Raw genomic sequence first — 20,013 nt, forward strand, 5'->3', positions numbered from 1 at the left:
TTCCTTGTCTCTTTTGGCCTTCCCAGCACAGTAACTTGTAGACCAGACATGAGGCTTATTCTGTAAACCAAAGCTGCCTCCTTAGTCAAGGAAAGAGCATCGTCACTAACGTAACTCAAGCTCAATGGACTACACAGTGAACCAGAGTGAGGGTTAATGGAAATATCATTTTATTTTTGATGATTTGCACCTCATGAGAGTAAACTAATTTGATTTTAAACTGGTGCAAGTCAGCAGGAACAGAGAAAGAGAATCAATGAAAGCTTCTAGCTCAGGCAGAATGAGACTCTGTATAATGCAAAAATAAACGATCTACCACATCACAAACACAAATGAGTTTTCTTTAATAAATGTTGTCACATAATAAACACCATTTATCAAGGTTTTACTTCATAATTTCAGATTACATTCACCAAATGCCAATATCAACACCAAGATCGTTACAAATACATAGACAATCTCTACCTACAGACACTTGATCTCTCTCTCTCTCTCTCTCTCTCTCTCTCTCTCTCTCTCTCTCTCTCTCTCTCTCTCCCCACCCCCCACTCACTCATTTATTCTCTCTGTCTCTATCTCTCTCCAATAAGGTTTTCTTGATCAACTCAGATTGTAGGATTGGCTATAAAGGATGCAAAATAATTTACATGTTCCCTGGCCTCTCCTATCTCCTAACTCTTTCACAGGCTGGGATCAAATTAATAATAAAGTCAGGTTTCTGTTTACTCTCAGCCAATTGCTGGCCTTTGCACTAAGCTACTGGCCTTCACTGGCATAAGACCTCCCCAAGGCCAGATATGCCCCTATTCTTTTACTCACTACGGATCCCCCTGAAAGTTCTAAAATAGGGATTACCTCAATACAAGTAAGGTCAGTGACCAAAATGCCAGACCACTTGGCTTTTAGGGAAGTATTGTGCTAAGTATAGATCACAGATGAGGATGTTAACCTTTATTTATCATGACTGCTAATACCTCTTTTAAATTGTGACTCTAGTTATAGAAATGGTTTTCCCTTTTCTAATAGTCTCCCACACACACACACGCTCATCAATTCAATTCAAAGAGTGTAAAGGCACCTATAATGTTCAAGGCAAGAGGGATGCAAAAATGACTTGAAAGCACTGGTGTCAAAGAGAAAGTCATTGTGTAGCCAGAACTAGGGGATGAAGTTAGTCTGTGCACAAGGCCAGCCAAGGTCAGTCTATGATGGAAGCTAATGATATGATAACCCTGACCCAGAGCAGAGGGTCTAATTTTGTGCTTGGGATATATACTACCTCATACAAAAACTCTTATTATAATCATCATTGCTATCATCAGCATTTCTATTAGAATAATTTTTCTGTTTTAGTGGGCTAACAAGATTCAAAAGCAGTTTTACAGGCATCCTAATTATCTGAATGGAACCTAAGATCAGAAATACAGAATGTCAGAACCTTTAGAAGGAACCTTTAAAATCATTTAGAGAATTTGTTGGGTTTTGTTCATGCATTTCAGTTGTGTCCAACTCTTCATGACCCCATTTGGAGTTTTCCTGGCAGAAATATTGGAGGGGGGTTGCCATTTCCTTCTCCAACTCATATTAAGATAAGGAAACTAAACAGGGTTAAGTGACTTGCCCAGGGTCACACAGTTCATAAGTGTCTGAGGGCAGATTTGAAATCAGGAAGACAAATCTTCCTGACTCTAGGCACCACATTCTGTCCCATTTAGATCATACTCCATTTTAATCAATGAAGAAATGAAAACCCTGAAAAGTAAAACGACTTGACCAACATCACACAGATAGCAAAGGGTAAAGTTAGAACTAGAATCCAGGTTTTTATTTCCAAGTCCATTGCTTTTTCCAAAGCAGTTCCATAGGAATGCTTTCCTTGCTCTTTTGAGATATAAATTATCCTGAATATAAGGTTTCCATTAATTCTTCCATCTCTTTCACGTCATTTGGATCCATTAGGTCCAAGCTCCAATTGCCCCACCTCTGACCTAATCTTTAATTCCCAAGAATCATTAAGATCACTCATGGAACCCATCTGGCCAGGAATGCTGGAAGCTGCTTAACATTATCTGAGGTTTCAATTGGCATTAAGCACAGTTTCTGTGATGCCTACCTTTCATCCACCCTTATGTTGAGCACCCCTAACTCAGATTTTAACTCATCCAATGTTTAGCTTGACAGTAAGATTGCCATGGGAGTAGTAAACAAATTAATGAGCCTTTCAGGACACATCTCTCACCCTAACTCCCCCCCTCCCAAGTAACCTAATCTTAATTTTTAAAAAAGAATTTTTAGTCTGTGAGAATGAATTAAATCCCTGAGTATGTGATCAACATCTTGGTACCAACTTAATCTCTGATAAAAAATGCAAAGCAAGGTATTATCATCTAAAATTAAACATTTGGCTCCATTTTCCTGCTGCCTGGACAGATGAATATTTTATAACTATTGTGATTTAATTTTTCGTTAACTACAGCAAATTTATAATTCATCCAATCCCCAGGTCTTGTGACTTGGACCCCTGACCCCCAATTCATCTCTTTTGAGCCCTGCTTTGACTTCATCACTGACAGGAACTAATGGTCAACACAGACTCGGTGACATTGGCGGCTACAATGATGAATGTGCCACATGGCATGGTCTTGTGACCCAGTCTCAGGGAGAGAGCAGGTCATTTTTCAAGTGATCCATTAAAACAAAAAGGGGGAGGGGCATGATGAAGGAAGAAAATTATTTTATATTTTAAGCATTTTAAATAACCTTTTTTGCACCCAGCACATTATGCTCACAGCATCCCTATCTTCACATTCAAAGTACTGAATAACTACATAGGATTCCTCCCCCCACTCTTGTTCAGCATTCCTTTGGTGATTCATAACCATGTCTAGTCTGATAACAAACTGACACTCTCACCCTTCATCACATCATCCACCATATAAGCTTTCCTTTTTCACCTAGAAACACCTAGGTGTTAGTATTTATTCATATGAATATATAGTAAAACATTATTTTCATTTTTCAGCAAACTATTTTTACTGTGTCCAAAGAACAGAAATCGATGCTACAGATATGATAATTAGTTAACAACTTTATGAATAATAACTTTGGACTATCCAAGATATTTAACAGAAGTCATTTTTAATGACAACTATTTATGAGGTAATTTAGGACTGTAATTCTCATTTTGCATGTGGGGCAATGAAGATCCAGAAGGAGGCAGAAAACTCTCTAAAAATTCATTAGCAGAATTAAAATCTGTACTATGTTCTCATGTATCACTCAGTATCATTTATTCTAGAATGAAATTTACTGTAAGTTGGGATTCAAGACCTTCACTCATCTGAAGGGGCTAGGTTAGCAAAGACACCCTGCCTTAGCTCCCCAAAATGATATCCTAGCAGAGCTCTAGAGTATTATTAATACTGCCAGAGTGTTTACTGACTCTTAATTGAATAAGCTCATCCATCCTACTTGGCCCAGGTCAGGGACTTTCTAAAGGTCACAAAGCATCCATAGAACTGCATTCAACTCTAAGTCCTCCCACCATTTCCTCATTATTCCAGTCAAACCCTCTTCTTTAGACCATCAACCAAAGTGGTTTTGTTTGTTTTTCTTTAAAGCATTTATTTTGTTGGAGTGTCTCTTCGTTCTCCTCCCCCCCACCAAGAAAACCCAAAACAAAACCTCAACAATAATATCAGCCAAAACAACTTACCAGAGTTTTTTATAACTCTTCTTGGGGAAGGTGACCGAGTAGATCCAGAGCTTTGGGACTCTCTAATTTTGTCCGTTTCACCTTGATGGTGTTTGGGGAGGGGGGGAAATGAGAAAGAGAAATAATTGACTAAAAGAACTACTAAGGTATCTTTTTCATACACACAACTAAAGTTAAACAAGCATCATCATAAAATTAGTTATCTATTGAAGGGAGGCTTTTAGAGTCAGAACTCCTAGGTATGCTCCCTCTCCCTTAATTCACTAGATATGTGATTTTGAATAAGTCATTTACTCAGAGGTTGTTTTTCTCATCTTTAAAATGGGTATAATAAAGTATGCTACATACTTCACAGGGTTGTTGTAGGAAAAGAAACCTAAACTGCTATCTACAAGTGAGCTATTACTAGATTAATAAATCATAGGGGGATTTATAAGAGACACTATACATATAGTAACCACTCCTAAAACAATTTCTAAGCCCTAAAAAGAAAACAAAAAAAAAATCCAAGTTCTATTATATCTATGAATGATTATCTAAGGCAGGGAGTTAACCTTTTTTGTGTATCATGGACCAGCTTGGTAGTCTGATGAAACTTATGAACCTCTTTTCAAAATAAAATGCATAGGATTGCAAAAGAAACCAATTATAATTGAAATGATTATTCAATTTAAAAAAAAAGTTCATAGATCCCAAGTTAAAAATTCCTGAATTCTAGAACGTTCATTCCTATACAAATATCTTTCTATCCTTTGGTGAATTTCTAGGCTATCTTCTTTCAGATATACCAAAACTCATTTTTGCACTAACCTAATGTCAATATAATTGAAAGTCAAATTTAATTCCTAATCATACTATATACTTCAAGCTAAATATATAAATGATTTGGGAAATGACCCCAAAATAGTTATATTATCTTTTTCCCACTTCTACATATAACTGTTGACTATTCATTTTGGAAATTATTGTTTTGGTTCAGTCATTTCAGTTATGTCCTTCAGTCATTTCAGTTATGTCCAACTCTTCATGACCCCATTTGGCAAAATTAGTATAGTATTTAGCCATTTCTTTCTCCAGCTCATTTTACAAATGAGAGCAGATTTGAACTCAAGAAGATAAGTGTTCCTGACTCCAGGTCCCATCATTCTATCCACCCCATCACTTAGTGACCCTATTTAGAAATAAGTAGAGTGACAACTCAGAAATGGCCAGACACCATAAAATTAGAAGTAAAGATATCCCTTTCCATTGGGTGCTCCCTTATCTTTTGACTTTCATGGACTTTAGTAGTGAAGAGGGTAATTGTGAAGATTAACGAAATATTTGTAAAATTCATATATATACATGCAGATATAGTAGTTACAAAATTCTTATTCCCTTCCTTTGCCTTCCCTATAAGATATTTCCATTTATATAGACAATATTATTAGTTCAGCAGAACAGGGTTTTAGAGTTCATATTTCTGCTGGAAGGGATAGGATATGGTGAGCCAGCCACATTCTTGAGCAGAGTTCCATTTCTTTCCCTTTACTGTGGTCATGCTCCATGCTCTCCTCACATGTTTTGACTCCTGTAATCCTCATATTACTTCAAAATGCAGTTCTAACACAACCTACCATGGGAGGATGGAGGGTTGTGTGTGTGCCTGTGTGTTTTATGTATGTTCATGTGTGTTGTGTGTGTCTGTGTGTAGATATGCTAGTTTTTAATATCTATATGGCTTTTAGATGTATATATATATATGTATATATACTATATCACAGAGTCTATACTACTTTGAAATTTCTATCCCCATTGCCTAGCAGGTTACCTGATACATAGTAGACATTTAATAAATGATTGTTAATTGAATGGCACTAACATTTTAAGAGCTCACCTGGGCTGATAGAAGAGTCTAAAGTGAGGGTTAGAGTCAAAGTTTATTAAGTCTGGAAAGACTTTTGTTAACTAATGCTGAGTGAAATGAGCAGAACCAGAAAAAACATTATACAAATTAACAGCAACTTTATGTGATGATCATCTCTGATGGACTTGCTTTTCTCAGCAGTACAATGATCAGAGACAATGAAAAATACCATTTACATTCAGAGAAGGAGCTTTGGAGTCTGACTATAGATCAAAGCAGACTATTGTCAATTTTTAAAAATGTTTTATTTTTTTCTTTTGTTCTGATTCTTCTTTCACAACATGATTAATATGGTTATTTTATATACAAAATGATTATTAATATAGGTTATATATTTCTATGTTAAATATTTGCATGTTTAACATAGCTTTATATATGTATAACTAATATAAGATGACTCTTCGCAAGGCAGGGGAAGGGAGAAAGAAAAATGTGGAACTCAAAACTTAAACAATAAATTAATGCTGAAAACTATCTTTGCATGTAGTTGGAATAATAAATAAATTTATTTAAAATGGGGGGGAAAAGATTATTAAGGCTGAAAAAACCTGAGAAATTACCTAATGCAATCAATCCTTTTTTTTTTTTTTTTTTTTTTTTTTTTTTTAGTTTTTGCAAGGCAATGGGGTTAAGTGGCTTGCCCAAGGCTACACACCTAGGTAGTTATTAAGTGTCTGAGGCCAAATTTGAACTCAAGTACTCCTGACTCCAGGGCCAGTGCTCTATCCACTGAGCCACCTAGCCACCCCAATCCCTTTATTTTTACTAGGGAAGAGATACACTCAGAAATTATCAGTAATTTGCTTAAAAATTACATATCCAATAATCAAAGATCCAGGACTAAAATCTGATTTTCGTGGTATGGTGATCTTTTGGTCTCATGATATTGCCTCTTTAGGGGATCAGTTTGTAGCCAGAGTTAGAGGGACAATCTATGACTGTCTAATGCAAAGCCCCTTTTTTCCCCTATGCTTAAAACCCTATTTTAAATTAAAGAGCCAGTAATCTATTATAGGATACCTCAGTTTCCACAAAATGCTACAAGTCAGTTCTTCCTTAGATAGTAATGCCCTTGGAACTCCAACCCATCCCCCCACCCCCACTCCCAACCAAAACACTAGAATGGTGGTGAAAGACTCTTTACAAACTCCTTAAAAGGGCTTTTCCTAGCTCTGTGAAGCATGCTAGACAAAGCACTCCACTCCCAGAGTTCAAATAAGCAGGGAGATTAAAATGCAGACACTTTAGAAAATATAAATGACACCAAACTGTAAATGATAGAACTTATAGATTGGGATCACAGAATGAACAATAATTGCTGGCAGTGTTACGCTAATGGATATTCAGCAATCCCTACAGGTAGAGGGAAAAATGGCTTATAAATTGGTCAGATGTCACTGGAATCTTCAACAGAGCCATTAGCAATGGCCAACAGCATTTAATACTGAGCCAACTGCCAGAGTCAGGGTGGGAGGTGGGGATGAATACACTCAAGCCATTTCAGAATGCTGCTAATGACCATAGGGACATTAAATTAGAGATGGATGCAAAAGGGAAAAAAGCTCCTGCCATCATCTTTATCAATCAAATGGGAGTCAGCCCTGACAGATCAGCTTGAGGTTGACTTTCACAATAGATCCACTGGGAGAAGAAAATACAGAGATAATTTTGTCAATCTTGGGATCCTTAAAGAATCACACATGAACCAAGAAATTTTTATTAAATACTATTTACAAGACATTATTTAAATTAATAGCATTCTTCCCCTAAAGGGCCTAGCTTCTGGTGACATAAACACATACACTACTCAATATGTGCAGCTCGATGGAAAATTAATTGCGTGAATTAGACCAACAACATTAAAAAGATATAGTGGAAATAATGTTGACTTTGGAAGGTAGAGATTAGGTAAAGAACCAGAGATCAAGAAGGACAAAAGAAGGAAGAGAAGGGCCAAAGGTCAAAAAATATTTGTGCTCTTGGCTTTATAAAGCAATATTTTCAATTGAACATCCACTAAATGCCAATTGAAATGGATTTTTTGCTTAAAGGATATATATATATATATATATATATATATATATATAAAACAGATATTACAAATAACATCTATAATATTAATATGCAATTAATGGTTTTAATACCAATATGAGACTAGTTCAGGGTTCTCCTGGGTTCACAACCTAAAAGCACATTTGAGGATAGGTTAAAAAATGACTAATAATTGAGAGTTGATTATACCCTACTGTAAGTACTAATTATTCTTTGAAAAATTCTGTATAAAAGAATCAGCATTGGATGAGGCATCAAGAGAGAAACATTAGGTGCTAATTAAGCTATATCTATTGGCAAAGATGTTGATAAGGGTAGGGCATCTAGGTGGTACAGTGGATAAAAACCTGAGTTTGGAACCAGGGAAATGCATTTTCCTACATTCAAGTCTGGCCTCACTCACTCATTAGCTATGTGACCATGGGACCAAGTCACTTAACCCTGTTTCCTCATCTGTAAAATGTTCTGGAAAAGGAAATAGGAAAGTATCTCAATATCTTTTCCAAGAAAACCCCAAATGGGGTCATAAAGAGTTAGATATAATTGAAATGACTGAACATTGACATAGACTACCCTATTTTTGTTTTATATACATAAATATTGGTCAGAAAAGTCCAAGTGAGGCAGCCACCCTTGGAGCGATTTCCTACTGCGATCACTCTGTAAAATGGTGACATTTTACACTACTTATCATGACCCAACCCTGCCTCTGGTCATGGTATTCATCATTTCCCTAGGTTTCTCTCCTAGATGCCATTGGGCAACTTATTTGTATAGAGAAACTATACCAGAAAAGTCACTGAACTTCAAATTTTTTCTGACACCTTCCTTATTACAGGAATTATCATAAGGAAGAGGCCAGGGACATTGATTTGAGAAATACCTCCTTCTGTCTCCAAATCTATCACTCATCCTGGCCTCTCCTCTGAAATGCTCTCCTGTTCTCAATCATTAAAACCAAAATTACAACAAAATCTTTATCTCTCTTTCCTCCCCCATCCATCCCTAAAAAACACAATTATTTTCTGGACAACAATCCTCAGGATCCTTATGAGGAATCATTTGAGGTCCATTCCAAGTCACCAAGATACCTACATGTCCCCTCCCCAGAACCTGACTACTAATGCTCCTGGGGCCATATCCTTCATTCCCATGCAGCCTTTCACAAGTTCTTTCTTCTCTCTGAACTCCCAATAACTTGATGATTATACGAATCATTTGATATTTAATAGTGTACCCTCCAGAATTAGAATTTACCTTTGGGGGTGGAGCCAAGATGGCAACTAGAGAAGAACATCTCTTAGAAGCTCTCTCATAAAATTTTGAAACTAAGGACTCTAACTAAACTTTCGAGAGACAGAACCCACAGAGGGACCCAGTGAAGCAGTTCTCCTACTCAAGGTACCCTGGAAAAGAGCAGAAAGGCTCTGCTCCCCGGGGTCAGAGGGGCGGCCTGTTAGAGTGAAAAAACTTCAGCCTCCTGGAAGCAGCCCCAGAGCGCTGGGAACACAGCTCACAGCAGCGGGGGAGTTTCCTGAGCTATGCCCCGGGGAGCATCAGGCACAAAGTGGAAGAACAGCAGGGGACCCCTGCCAGAGTGAGCACGTGGAGCCCAGCCCTCAGGACACATAGCGAGCAAGGTGGTCTTTTGGAAGCCCAGATCCAGGAACAGAAGCAGGCAGAGCCAGTAAGCAAGAGCCCCCAGGGCATGAGCCCATTGAACCTAGGGAGGGGAGTAAAGAGAGACTGCAGAGCTCTGTCCCTGAAACAGGACCCTGGGGCTCTGAACACATTCAGATCCTGATCTCAGTCTAGGCCCCCACATAGAACAGCAGGGCCCCCCACCTCAGCCCCATGGCAGAGGGGGGCGCATATGGTCATTCACAGACCAGGAGGAAGGACAGAGCCTCACACACTGAGACCCTTGTGGGAGTGTCCCAAAAGCTCAGGAAGCACCCCAAAACCAGGCTCAGGCTGGGAAAATGAGCAAGCAGAGAAATAAGAGGAACACCATAGAGAAATATTTTGCAGATGAGCCCAAGAAGGATCAAAATACTCAGTCTGAAGATGAGGAAGCACAAGCTCCTGCATCTAAAGACTCCAAGAAAAATAGAAATTGGGCTCAGGATATGACAGAGATCAAAAAAGACTTTGAAAATGAAATTAGGAAGTTAGAAGAAAAACTGGGAAAAGAAATGAGAGAGATGCAGGAAAAACATGAAAATGAAGTCAGCAGCCTAGTCAAGGAAATCCAAAAAAATGCTGAAGAAAATAGCATGCTCAAAACCAGCTTAGGTCAAATGGACAAAACAGTTCAAAAAGTTACTGAGGAGAAGAATGCTTTAAAAAGCAAAATTGGCCAGATGGAAAAAAGAGATTAAGAAAGCTCTCTGAGGAAAATAAATCCTTCAGACAAAGAATAGAACTCAGGGAGATTGATGAATTTACAAGAAACCAGGATTCATTACTTCAAAAACCAAAAAAATGAAAAATTAGAAGAAAAATGTGAAACATCTCATTGAAAAAAACAACTGATATGGAAAACAGACTTAGGAAAGATAATTTGAAAATTATTGGAATACCTGAAAGTCATGATCAGGAAAAGAGCCTTGACATCATTTTCAAAGAATTACTACAGGAAAATTGCCCTGATATTCTAGAAGCAGAGGGCAAAATAGAAATGGAGAGAATCCACTCATACCCCCGAGAAACAGATCCCAAAAAACCAACCCGTAGGAATATTATAGCTAAATTCCAGAACTCCCAAGTCAAAGAGAAAATATTACAAGCAGCCAGAAGGACATAGTTCAAATATCATGGAGCTGCAGTCAGGATCACACAAGACTTAGCAGCAATTACATTGGAAGTTCGTAGGGCTTGGAATATAATATACCGGAAGGCAAAAGAGCTTGGAATACAACCGAGAATCAACTACCCAGAAAGACTGAATGTCCTCTTCCAGGGAAAAAAAATGGACTTTCAATGAACCAGGGGAATTTCAAATGTTCCTGTTGGAATGGCCAGAGCTGAACAGAAGGTTTGATCTTCATATACAGGACTCAGGTGAAGCATAGAGATTGGAGGAGAAGGGGAAAATATGAGGGACTTAATGATGATGAACTGTATGTATTGCTGCATAGAAAAATGACACTGATAATACTCATATGAATCTTCTCAGTTAATAGAGCAGGTAGAGGGAGCTTTTATAGTTGAAGCACAGGAGAAAGCTGAATTTGAAGATAAAATATGGTGTAAAAATGAAGTCAATAGAAAAAAAGGGAAATGTAATGGGAGAAAGAAAAAGGAGAGGGGGGAATAGGCCAGGATATTTCATATAACAAGTTTTTTCTTTATTACAATGAGCTATTGCAATGATATGGAAGGGGGAAGGCAAGGGGGAATGAGGGAATCTTCACTCTCATCAGAGGTGGCTAGGAGAGGAAACAGCATATATACTCAATGGGATATAGGCATCTGGAGTAAGAAGGCAAGGGGGGGATGGGGGAAGGGGGGGATGTGAGTGATGGAGGAGAGGATGGACCATGGGTGGGAGTACAGTGGTCAGATATAACACATTTTCTTTTTTACTTCTTGCAAGGGGCTGGGATTGGATGGCCTGTCCAGGACCATAGGGCCAGGTGGATGCTGGGCCTAAGGGGTGGTAGGGGGGCTAAGGGCTCTTGGCCCTAGTACCAGGGATCTGTCTTTTGCGCCACTCAGCTGCCCTACAGCAGAGTCAGAGTGAAAGGAGAGAGAAAATATAGTACATGGTAGTGGAGAAATACAAAAGGAGGTTGTTGCTATCAGCAATGGCAATGGTGGAAAAATATGGAAGTAACTTTTGTGATGGACTTATCATAAAGAATGTGATCCACCCAGGACAGAGTTGTTGGTGTTGGAACAAAGACTCAAGCACATTTATTATTATTATTATTATTATTATTATTATTATTATTATTATTATTATTATTATTATTATTATTATTATTATTATTTGGGGGGTGCAGGGCAAATGGGTGGCCTGCCTGGAGCCACATAGCAGGGTGATCATTGGATGTCTGAGGCAGGATTTGGAGCCAGGTACTCCTGGCTCAAGGGCCAATGCTCTATCCGCCACCCAGCCACCCCTATTATTATTACTATTTTATTTTATTTTGGGTCCTTTTTTTTCTTTTTTTGGTTTTTGCAGGGCAGTGGGATTGGGGTAGCTTGCATGTCACATGGCTGGGTGATTGTTGGGTTCATGGAGCTGGATATGGGCTCAGGTGCTCCTGGCTCCAGGGCTGGGGCTCCATCCATTGCGCCACCTGGCCATACCTACAATTATTAGTATTATTTTTTTATTTTACTTTTTTTCCTCTCCCCTTTACTTTATTGCTCAAGCGAGTCTATATTTTGTGGGGGGAGGGGGTATTCTGTTTACTCTTAAACAAGAACATTTTATTAATGTATAAAAAAACTATTTGTACAAAAAGAGAATAAATATTAAAAAAAAAAAAAAAGAATTTACCTTTGCATGGAACTTACTCAGGATTATCTGATCCTGAGATTCATTCTCTTAAGTTCCCTGAGAACAATGATATATCTGTGGGTGTCAAGACTTCAGGTATGACTTTCAGGTATGACTTTTTGAGCAAATGAGTAAATTTTGACATTATCCCTGAAGGACTCTACCAGAATTCCTTCTGCTCCCTTCCTTCCTCTTCAGTATCATAAATCTAAAGCTGAAAAGGACTTCAGACACCATTTAGAACAATACTCTCATTTTACATATAAAAAAACAGGAAATTTAAGTGACTTACTGCAAAGTCCAAGGAAGAATTTGAACTCAGATCCTCTGAATGAAGAGAAAGTACTTCTGTACTATACTGCATGACCACCTCCTTTGCTTTCTTTTACCTAACCATACCCTCCCACTTTTTCTCTGTCTGTCCACAGTTCCTTACTTAAAAGCAGGCATTACTTACATGGGTCTATTGAAGTTGAAGCTGAAAATTTGACTCTGTAGTCTTTTCTCTTTGGTGTATATTTATGAGAAACTGCACGGTGCATTTCATAGGAATCCAAGCTTGTTGTTGAGACTTGACCAGCATGGGCTGAACTTGAAGATGATGACTTCATTTTGTAGACATTTCTCTTTGACATGTGCTTCCGGGGAAGAGCTTGAGGGGTACTAGAGCGAGGTTGGAAGGTGGCAGGGAAAATATTGGGATGTCGATGCTTCTGTGCACAGATCCTCTCTCTCACGTGTTCCAGCCAAGAGGCAGGGAAAGATCTCCTTACCCCTGTCAATGGCCATTTCTGAAAATTGGCAGGGAAGTCAAGAGACTGAGGTGATCTTTCCCTCCAAGGGACGCTAGTCAAGAACTGATGGTAGTCTCCTGAAGTAAGGGGAATAAAGACTGGCAAACCGGAGGACCAATCATCCGTTGTACACTTTCCTTTGGGGTCAAGTTGGTAGTTAAAGTCCTGCTCTTTTATTATTGGGCCATAGGTCACAGGATCCATATGAGTCACTTGTCCCCCATAAGTTACTAGGTTGCAATCTGGTTCTTCTCTGAAGGTAACTGACTCCTGAACGACCCAGGGTGCCATACATGTAGGTGCCATGGTGAAGTCCTCGGGAAAATAAGGCACTCTCAGGTTGGTATGGACAGGACAAGAACCGTTCCAGTCTTCCCTTATGAGGGGAAAGAAAACAAACATACACACACACATATACACAAATATCAAACCAACTAGTCATGTTAAGAAATCAAACTTAAAAGAGAATATCACTTATAACCAAAACTTCAAGACTAGACCTACAAGACTTCAAGACCCCTTCCAAGTCTGTGAATCTGTGGATTCAAGATGGCACTACCTGATGAGTGATGATGACATCACATTGAACACCTTGTTTCCAGGGTGCACAAGCCCAGTAGGGAAAATGGTCTCTCACTTTACATGCTACTCATGAGCACCATCATCATATGGGTCAAAATGTATTACAGAAATCTTTTTTGAAGCTTTCCACTTTAAAGTGCTTCACTCAGATAATGGTAAGAGAAAGATGAATTTTATTTCCATTTCACAGGTGGAGAGCATTGCATTGTTAAGTGATTCCAGCCCAATATCACATGCAAGTTAGAATTTGAATTTAAATTTACTTAGTAATCCAAGCATTTCTATAGATGAACAATTTCTTCATAGGAGATAAATTATACCATCAATACCTTTTCTTTACCCACTCTCATTCCCCTTATTCCATACTCAGGAAAGATAAATATATATTAGCAAGTCTCTAACTGCTTTGTAAGCAGGATCCGAGGAGTCCTGACAAGTGGTTGGGGGGCAGCTAGGTGATGCAGTAGATAAGAGTGCCAGACCTAGAGTCAGGAAGACTCCTTTTCAAATCTGACCTCAAACACTTAGCTGTGTGACCCAGGGTAAGTCATTTAACTCTATTAGCCTTAGTTCCTGTAAAATGAGCTGGAGAAGGAAATGGCAAACCACTCCAGTATCAATGCCAAGAACACCCAAATGGGGTCACAAAGAGTTGGGACACAATAGAAACAACTGAACAACAACAACAGCAACTAGTTAGAGGAAATTCCCATGATGGAAAGCTATCAATCAAGTATCTGGGGTAAAGTAACAGCTTAAATCTAAAATAAAACTTCCTATTGCAGAGGATGTAAAAGCACACTCCAGGGTGACCAACATTCTGCCGTGGATCCAAACACACGCCATGTCTCCATCCCTTAAAGCAAATCAGTTCTACTGCCCAGTATGACACCCTGAAATCCCATAGGCAGATTAGGCCTGTCAAGCTTGAAACTGGCAAAAAACTAAATTCCAGTGATACACTCCAAGAGGGAGAATTCTAAGAGGATATTATGACAACATAACCATAATATATGAGAATGATGGGAATGTTCCTAATCCACCATCATTCTAGAAACTATGTTCCAGTTGGGGAGAAAGGCCTTTTTGAGCTATCCTCATCCCCTTCCCCTTTCTCTTACCCAGATCCCCTGCTACTGAGCATACCACTTTGAGACAGATGTCCAGAATTAGAGGAATAAGTCTTTAACCATATGATAGAGCAAAGTTAACCCGTGACCTTGAGGCAATTAAGATTTCACTTTAATACTTGATTTCATAAGCCTTAGAGTTGTAAGAAAAGTTGGGTCCATAGGTTCCTATCTTAAATCAACCCACACTACCACCTTCCAAAGACCAAATAATACACAGATCAACAAAACAGCTAGTTCTTATTCTGTCCTCAATTTAAATTATTCCTATTGACAGAGCTGAAAGCCAGACAAGAAAAGAGTGAAAAAGGTAAATTAGCCCTCAGATCTTAGTCTCTAAAAGTTCAACTGAAAAGTGGCCACAGGTTTTCTTTGTCAGAGGCCTTCAAACTCTGGCTTAGAATTATTTCCAAAGGCACTTAAGAGTCAAAGATTGTAGATTCTGACCTCAACTCCTATCAATAATCCAATGACTTTAAACAAGTTACATTCTCTGAGACTCAGTTACCCTATCTATAAAATGAAAGCTGGAGGTCATCTCAAACCAGTCTGTGAACTTATTTTGCTCCTCTTGTCCTAGTTTCTAAGTCTATATTCTTCTATCTTTAATCCTCTATCAATCCTTGGGCTCAGAAGTTTTTTCCTACCCCATCCTGTTTTAAACAAACGGTCCTTTTTCCTGCTTATACCCCAAACTGATGTGTGTGGGAGGACACTTCTTTTAATAATTCTTGGCAAGATTTTTCCATTACACAGTTGGGAATTTCCTTAAAGAAGCTTATTTTGGGAATCTTATTATAAAGGGCTTGGATGACAGGGAAGGAGACAGCTGGAAAAACCATTCTGCAGCAAAACAATTAACAGGAGGAAGAGACAAATAAGTAAAATCCTTTAAATGCAAATACAACATTTGTTGTTCAGTCATGTCCAATACTTTATGACCCCATTTGAGATTTTCTTGGCAGAAATACTGGAAATGGTTTACCATTTCCTTCTTCAACTCACTTTACAGATGAGGAAACTGAGGCAGAGTTAAGTAACTTGCCCTGGGTCACATAGCTAGTGAACTAGGATTTAAGCACAGGAAGAGGAATCTTCCTGATTTGAAATCCAGGACTTTTTCCATTGTGCCACCCAGCTACTCTAATACAACACTGGATTTCCAAAAAGAAACTAGAATGAGAAAGAATAAAACACTATCAAATACAAAGAGGCACTGAAATAACAATGGGGAAAATTCAGATCTGTGGTCTCCTAGAAGCAGACCACCCTTTTCTACATGATCCCTTCATAATCATCTTCATAATTCATATTTCAAATTTTTAAAAGAGCTTTTATATATGGTATATTATGTTATTTATATTTATATATACTATATATATTTCATTATATGATACATATTATATATACATATATTTTTCTCATCTGATCTTCACAAAGCTGTGAAATCAAATAGGACTGTGATATTCTTATAAATGGGTACTTTTTTCCTTTATGGCTATCTTCTGGGAAGGACTCCTACAATGCAGATTAGCAATAGTTTTACTGTTTGGACAGTTAAATAGCTTTGCCTGGCTATGGAGAACTTAAATGCCATGCATAGGAGTCATAGAATCAATAAGTGGGGGGGGGGAGGGCTTGAATTCAGTCTTCAGGAATCAGGCTGCCTCATCTAATGCCACATGACTCTTATTCCCATGAGAGTGAGGCTTATCCCCATTTTTGTAGATGAGAAAACAGGTTTAGAAAAGTGACACTGGATAAATCAAATGGCTCACAGAAGTAGAGATGGTTTTATCAATGGGATGCCACATTAAAGAAGACCTATGACCACCCTTTCCATCAGACTTGCAACTAAAACCTCCTCTTTGAATAGGAGCTCCTTGAAAGCATGAAGCCTTTTCTGTTTGTATTCCCAGCATTCACAACTGTGCTTTTGCATATAGTAAGCACTTAATAAATGCCCCCCCATTCATTCAAACATTTGAGTTACTCAAGGTAACACAGTGAAGTAAGTGGCACAGTCCAAACCCAGGTCTTCTGACCTTCCCCCCCACCACAGGTTCAATAGTCTTCTCACCATAACAGGCTGCTGCTCAGGAACTAATGTCCCAGTTTCAAAGACAAGAAGGAGGTCTCTGTGAGAAGGCATACTGCCTCCAAGGATGCTCTGCTCCCCATCAGGTTAGATGCTTATTATTGATGAGTGTCACATACCTCCCATGTTCAGGTTGTTTCCTAAAATGCAGGTTATCCCTAGGATTTGTTAGTAGGTTCCAAAATAGATACATTACCTTGGGGGGAAAAATTCCAACCACGATGCTACTGTCCAGCTCTGCCACATCCTAAAGAACCCTGGCCTCTTGGGTACCACAAAGGGAATGATTCTTTGATTTCTTGTACTGTCTGGGATGTCACTAGATGAGATTTAAGTGAATCAAAACCTTCTTCTTGGGGAATTTTGTTTTTAAATGACTTACACTAAAACTTCAGAGTTGACTTGGGTAGTAGGCAGAGATTGAAATTTGAAAAAGATTTTTAAGGCCCCAGACCATTCACTAGGGAATAAACTTATTAAAATCATTCCCCTAGCAGATGGGAAACAGACTCAAAGTATAAAAAGACTTTAAAAGATTGGCATAAATCCTTGAATGACAGATCTGTAGCAGGTCACCAAGGAAAACCTGTGCATGATTGGAAATGTCCCTGATTTGAAAGGTAACATGAGGGAATGAGCATGACTTTCCTCAAGCTGGCCTTCAGAGCCCCCATCAGAGACAGGATTGTGGGTCAGAGAGACAATGCAGAATCCAAATACTCAAATCTAAAAACCAGCCCCAGAGAACCCCAAATATGGTTCCCCTGTCATTATTATCTCCACCATTCACCCCATATGCCCAAGGGAAGCTCCCATCATGCAAACATGCGTTTTGACAGCCAAAATCTTTTCAGGGGGGAGGATACCCTAAGACCTTATCCCTCCCCCCAAACCTCAAAACTCCCAAACTAGTCAAAACTAGGCTAAGTTTTTAACCACATTTTCACTGCAAGTCTGATCTCATAAAGGAAGGGTGTATGTGTGTATGTAAGTATGCATGTATGTGTATGGGGTGGGGGGAGGAGTGTCTATACACAGGAATGATAGAAGTTCAGCATCAATTCCCTTGTAATAGATGACTGCTCTAGAGCTGTTTTTTTTCCATTAACAGAAAAACAGCCTAGATATTAAGCTGTCTCCATCAGACAGCTGCAGATTACGACCTCTCCAGGAAGAAACGGCATCAATAAATACAACAGAGCAGTCACTTTAAACACTTTACTGCCAATAAAAGCAAAATTATGAAAACAAATACATAGTGAATGAGAAAATAAAACCAAATAAACAGCATCGTTGTCGAGTGAGTTATATCAAACTGGAAGAACTTTCTAACCACCTCCTCTCCACTGCTCTTCCAGCTAGCTCCAAGTTGCAAACTACTGAATCTGCAGATTTACATTAACCCTGTGATGGTTTGATGGTCTAAGGTTGTGTGGTGGTCAGCTCAGTCAAAAAAAAAAATGAACATTAAATCCATGATTCCTGTGTCCTCCTTTAGTTCAAGGATGCAGGAATAACTTTTACTTTAAAACAAAGCATCTAGGCCTCAGAACATACGCTCCCAAAGTTAGGCATTGTCTCCTATGTTGAAATCATGGTTTAATCTTGAATGACTATTCTTTAGACAAAGAAACAATTTAGATTTCCAGGGCAACTTGTTAAAAAAATTAGGGGGCTGAGAGATCTGGATTCTATTCTTTGTTCTGCCACGGAGTCTAGGACAAATCTGTTTCCCTACTCTAGCTTCCCAGTTTTTATATCTTTCAAATGAGAAAATTAGAGTAGATATATCCATGGACCATGGATAGAGTTCAGAAGTTTCTATGAACTTGGATGAGGAAAAAAAAATTCCATCTTTATTTTCACTGACCACTAACTAGAATTTAGTATAGCCTTCCATTATGAGAAGGGATCTGCCAAAGAAAGGTTAAGAACCCTTTGTTCTCTCTAAGGAAATTTGCAGATCTAACATTCTACAATAGCATGTTATCAAGACATTCCTGGTCTGCCATGAGAATGACTCTCTAGAAGCGAAAATGTTTATTGGAGAGTCATCCTTTGTTAGGCATCACCTAATTAGGCATTACTTAATCTCCTGTCATTCTGTCTAGTTCTATGGGATAAAGCCAATAGAATGAAAAGTATTATGTGCTGGAACTGTGAAACAGTTTCCATGTGAGAAGCCCATTTTTCCCTTTGGGGAATCAAAACTTGACCTTATTAGTTCTGTGCTTCATAAACTGAATCTGGGAAGGTGCTAACTGGTCTTAAGCATCTGAGAGGCAATAGGATATAGGAAAAACTCATGCTTCACCAAACACTCAAATTAGGGGTGATCTGCCCATCCTTAGTCCAAAAACCAAATTTTTGAGTATAATAACTTAAAATAGGGCATGTAAAAAGAAGAGGTGAGATGTTGATTAAAATATACATTTATAATATATACATATAATATAATGTTCATAAATTATTATATTGTATATACTCTATGCATATGTGTTTTATACATGTGAATATATATAGGTATATATGTATAATATATACACCATAGTCATTCTGTGTGCATGTATATATAACATGAGTACAATAAAAAATACACTCAATTTGGGGTGGGGGGGGCCACTGGATTAGGAGATGACCATGATTTGGATTCTGGTTGTCATGCTACTCAGGCAAATCACAGCTCCTCTAAGCTTTAGTTTTCCCATCTGTGAAACTCAGAGGTTAGATGATAGAATTTTCAAACCCCTTCCAGCTCTAAATTCTATCATGCTTTTGAAAGGTCAGTTGTTCACTTAACTTTGAACCAGCCAAAGCTAGAGTTAATTGAGTATTGACTAATCACAACCCTGTGTTGTTTCCTGGTAAGATGGAGAGTCCACAAGAGTGAAAAAAAATATTTCTCACACTAGACTTTGCAATTAAATGCCCCAGTATTTTGAGGGCAAGAATGCTAGGTACTTTACTAGGCTTTAGACTTAAGTGGAAAATTTGCTTCCTCGGTCAGAATATAGGGTTTAGGAAAATTTCTATAAGGTTTGGTTTCTTAGTTGGGATAAGTTAGGGTTAGAATGAAAAGTGACATAATTGTACCTCTTTCCCTACTTGCAGAGGAAGTGAGAATGTTAGATTTAAAGTCAGAGTGCTTTGAGTTCAAATTCCATTATAATGTTCTATTACTTAATCCCTTCACCTCAGTTTCCTCATCTGTAAAATGGAAATAATA

General features: G+C 38.4%; 1 protein-coding gene and 1 long non-coding RNA gene across 5 annotated transcripts in view; one reads left to right on the top strand and one right to left on the bottom strand.

The window, feature by feature from the left end:
- The window catches only part of CCDC187 (coiled-coil domain containing 187), a 130,496-nt gene that overhangs the window by 106,078 nt on the left and 4,405 nt on the right, over positions 1 to 20,013 (bottom strand). For 3 of the 4 annotated variants that reach the window (XM_074210687.1, XM_074210686.1, XM_074210688.1), the window contains exons 4-5: positions 12,641 to 13,353; positions 3,716 to 3,796 (exon numbers count right to left, since the gene is read on the bottom strand). In XM_074210687.1, coding sequence (XP_074066788.1) covers positions 3,716 to 3,796; positions 12,641 to 13,353 — 794 coding nt within the window. Of the gene's footprint in view, positions 1 to 3,715; positions 3,797 to 12,640; positions 13,354 to 16,769; positions 16,957 to 20,013 lie in introns of those variants that run through there. The other variant, XM_074210689.1, reaches the window with a different exon arrangement.
- LOC141505145 (uncharacterized) lies at positions 13,592 to 18,068 on the top strand. The gene is made up of 3 exons (XR_012473547.1): positions 13,592 to 13,714; positions 16,752 to 16,873; positions 17,899 to 18,068. It is a non-coding gene; the product is annotated as an uncharacterized LOC141505145 (long non-coding RNA).

The sequence above is a fragment of the Macrotis lagotis genome, chromosome 1, assembly GCF_037893015.1.
Source record: "Macrotis lagotis isolate mMagLag1 chromosome 1, bilby.v1.9.chrom.fasta, whole genome shotgun sequence".
Classification (NCBI taxonomy): domain Eukaryota; kingdom Metazoa; phylum Chordata; class Mammalia; order Peramelemorphia; family Peramelidae; genus Macrotis; species Macrotis lagotis.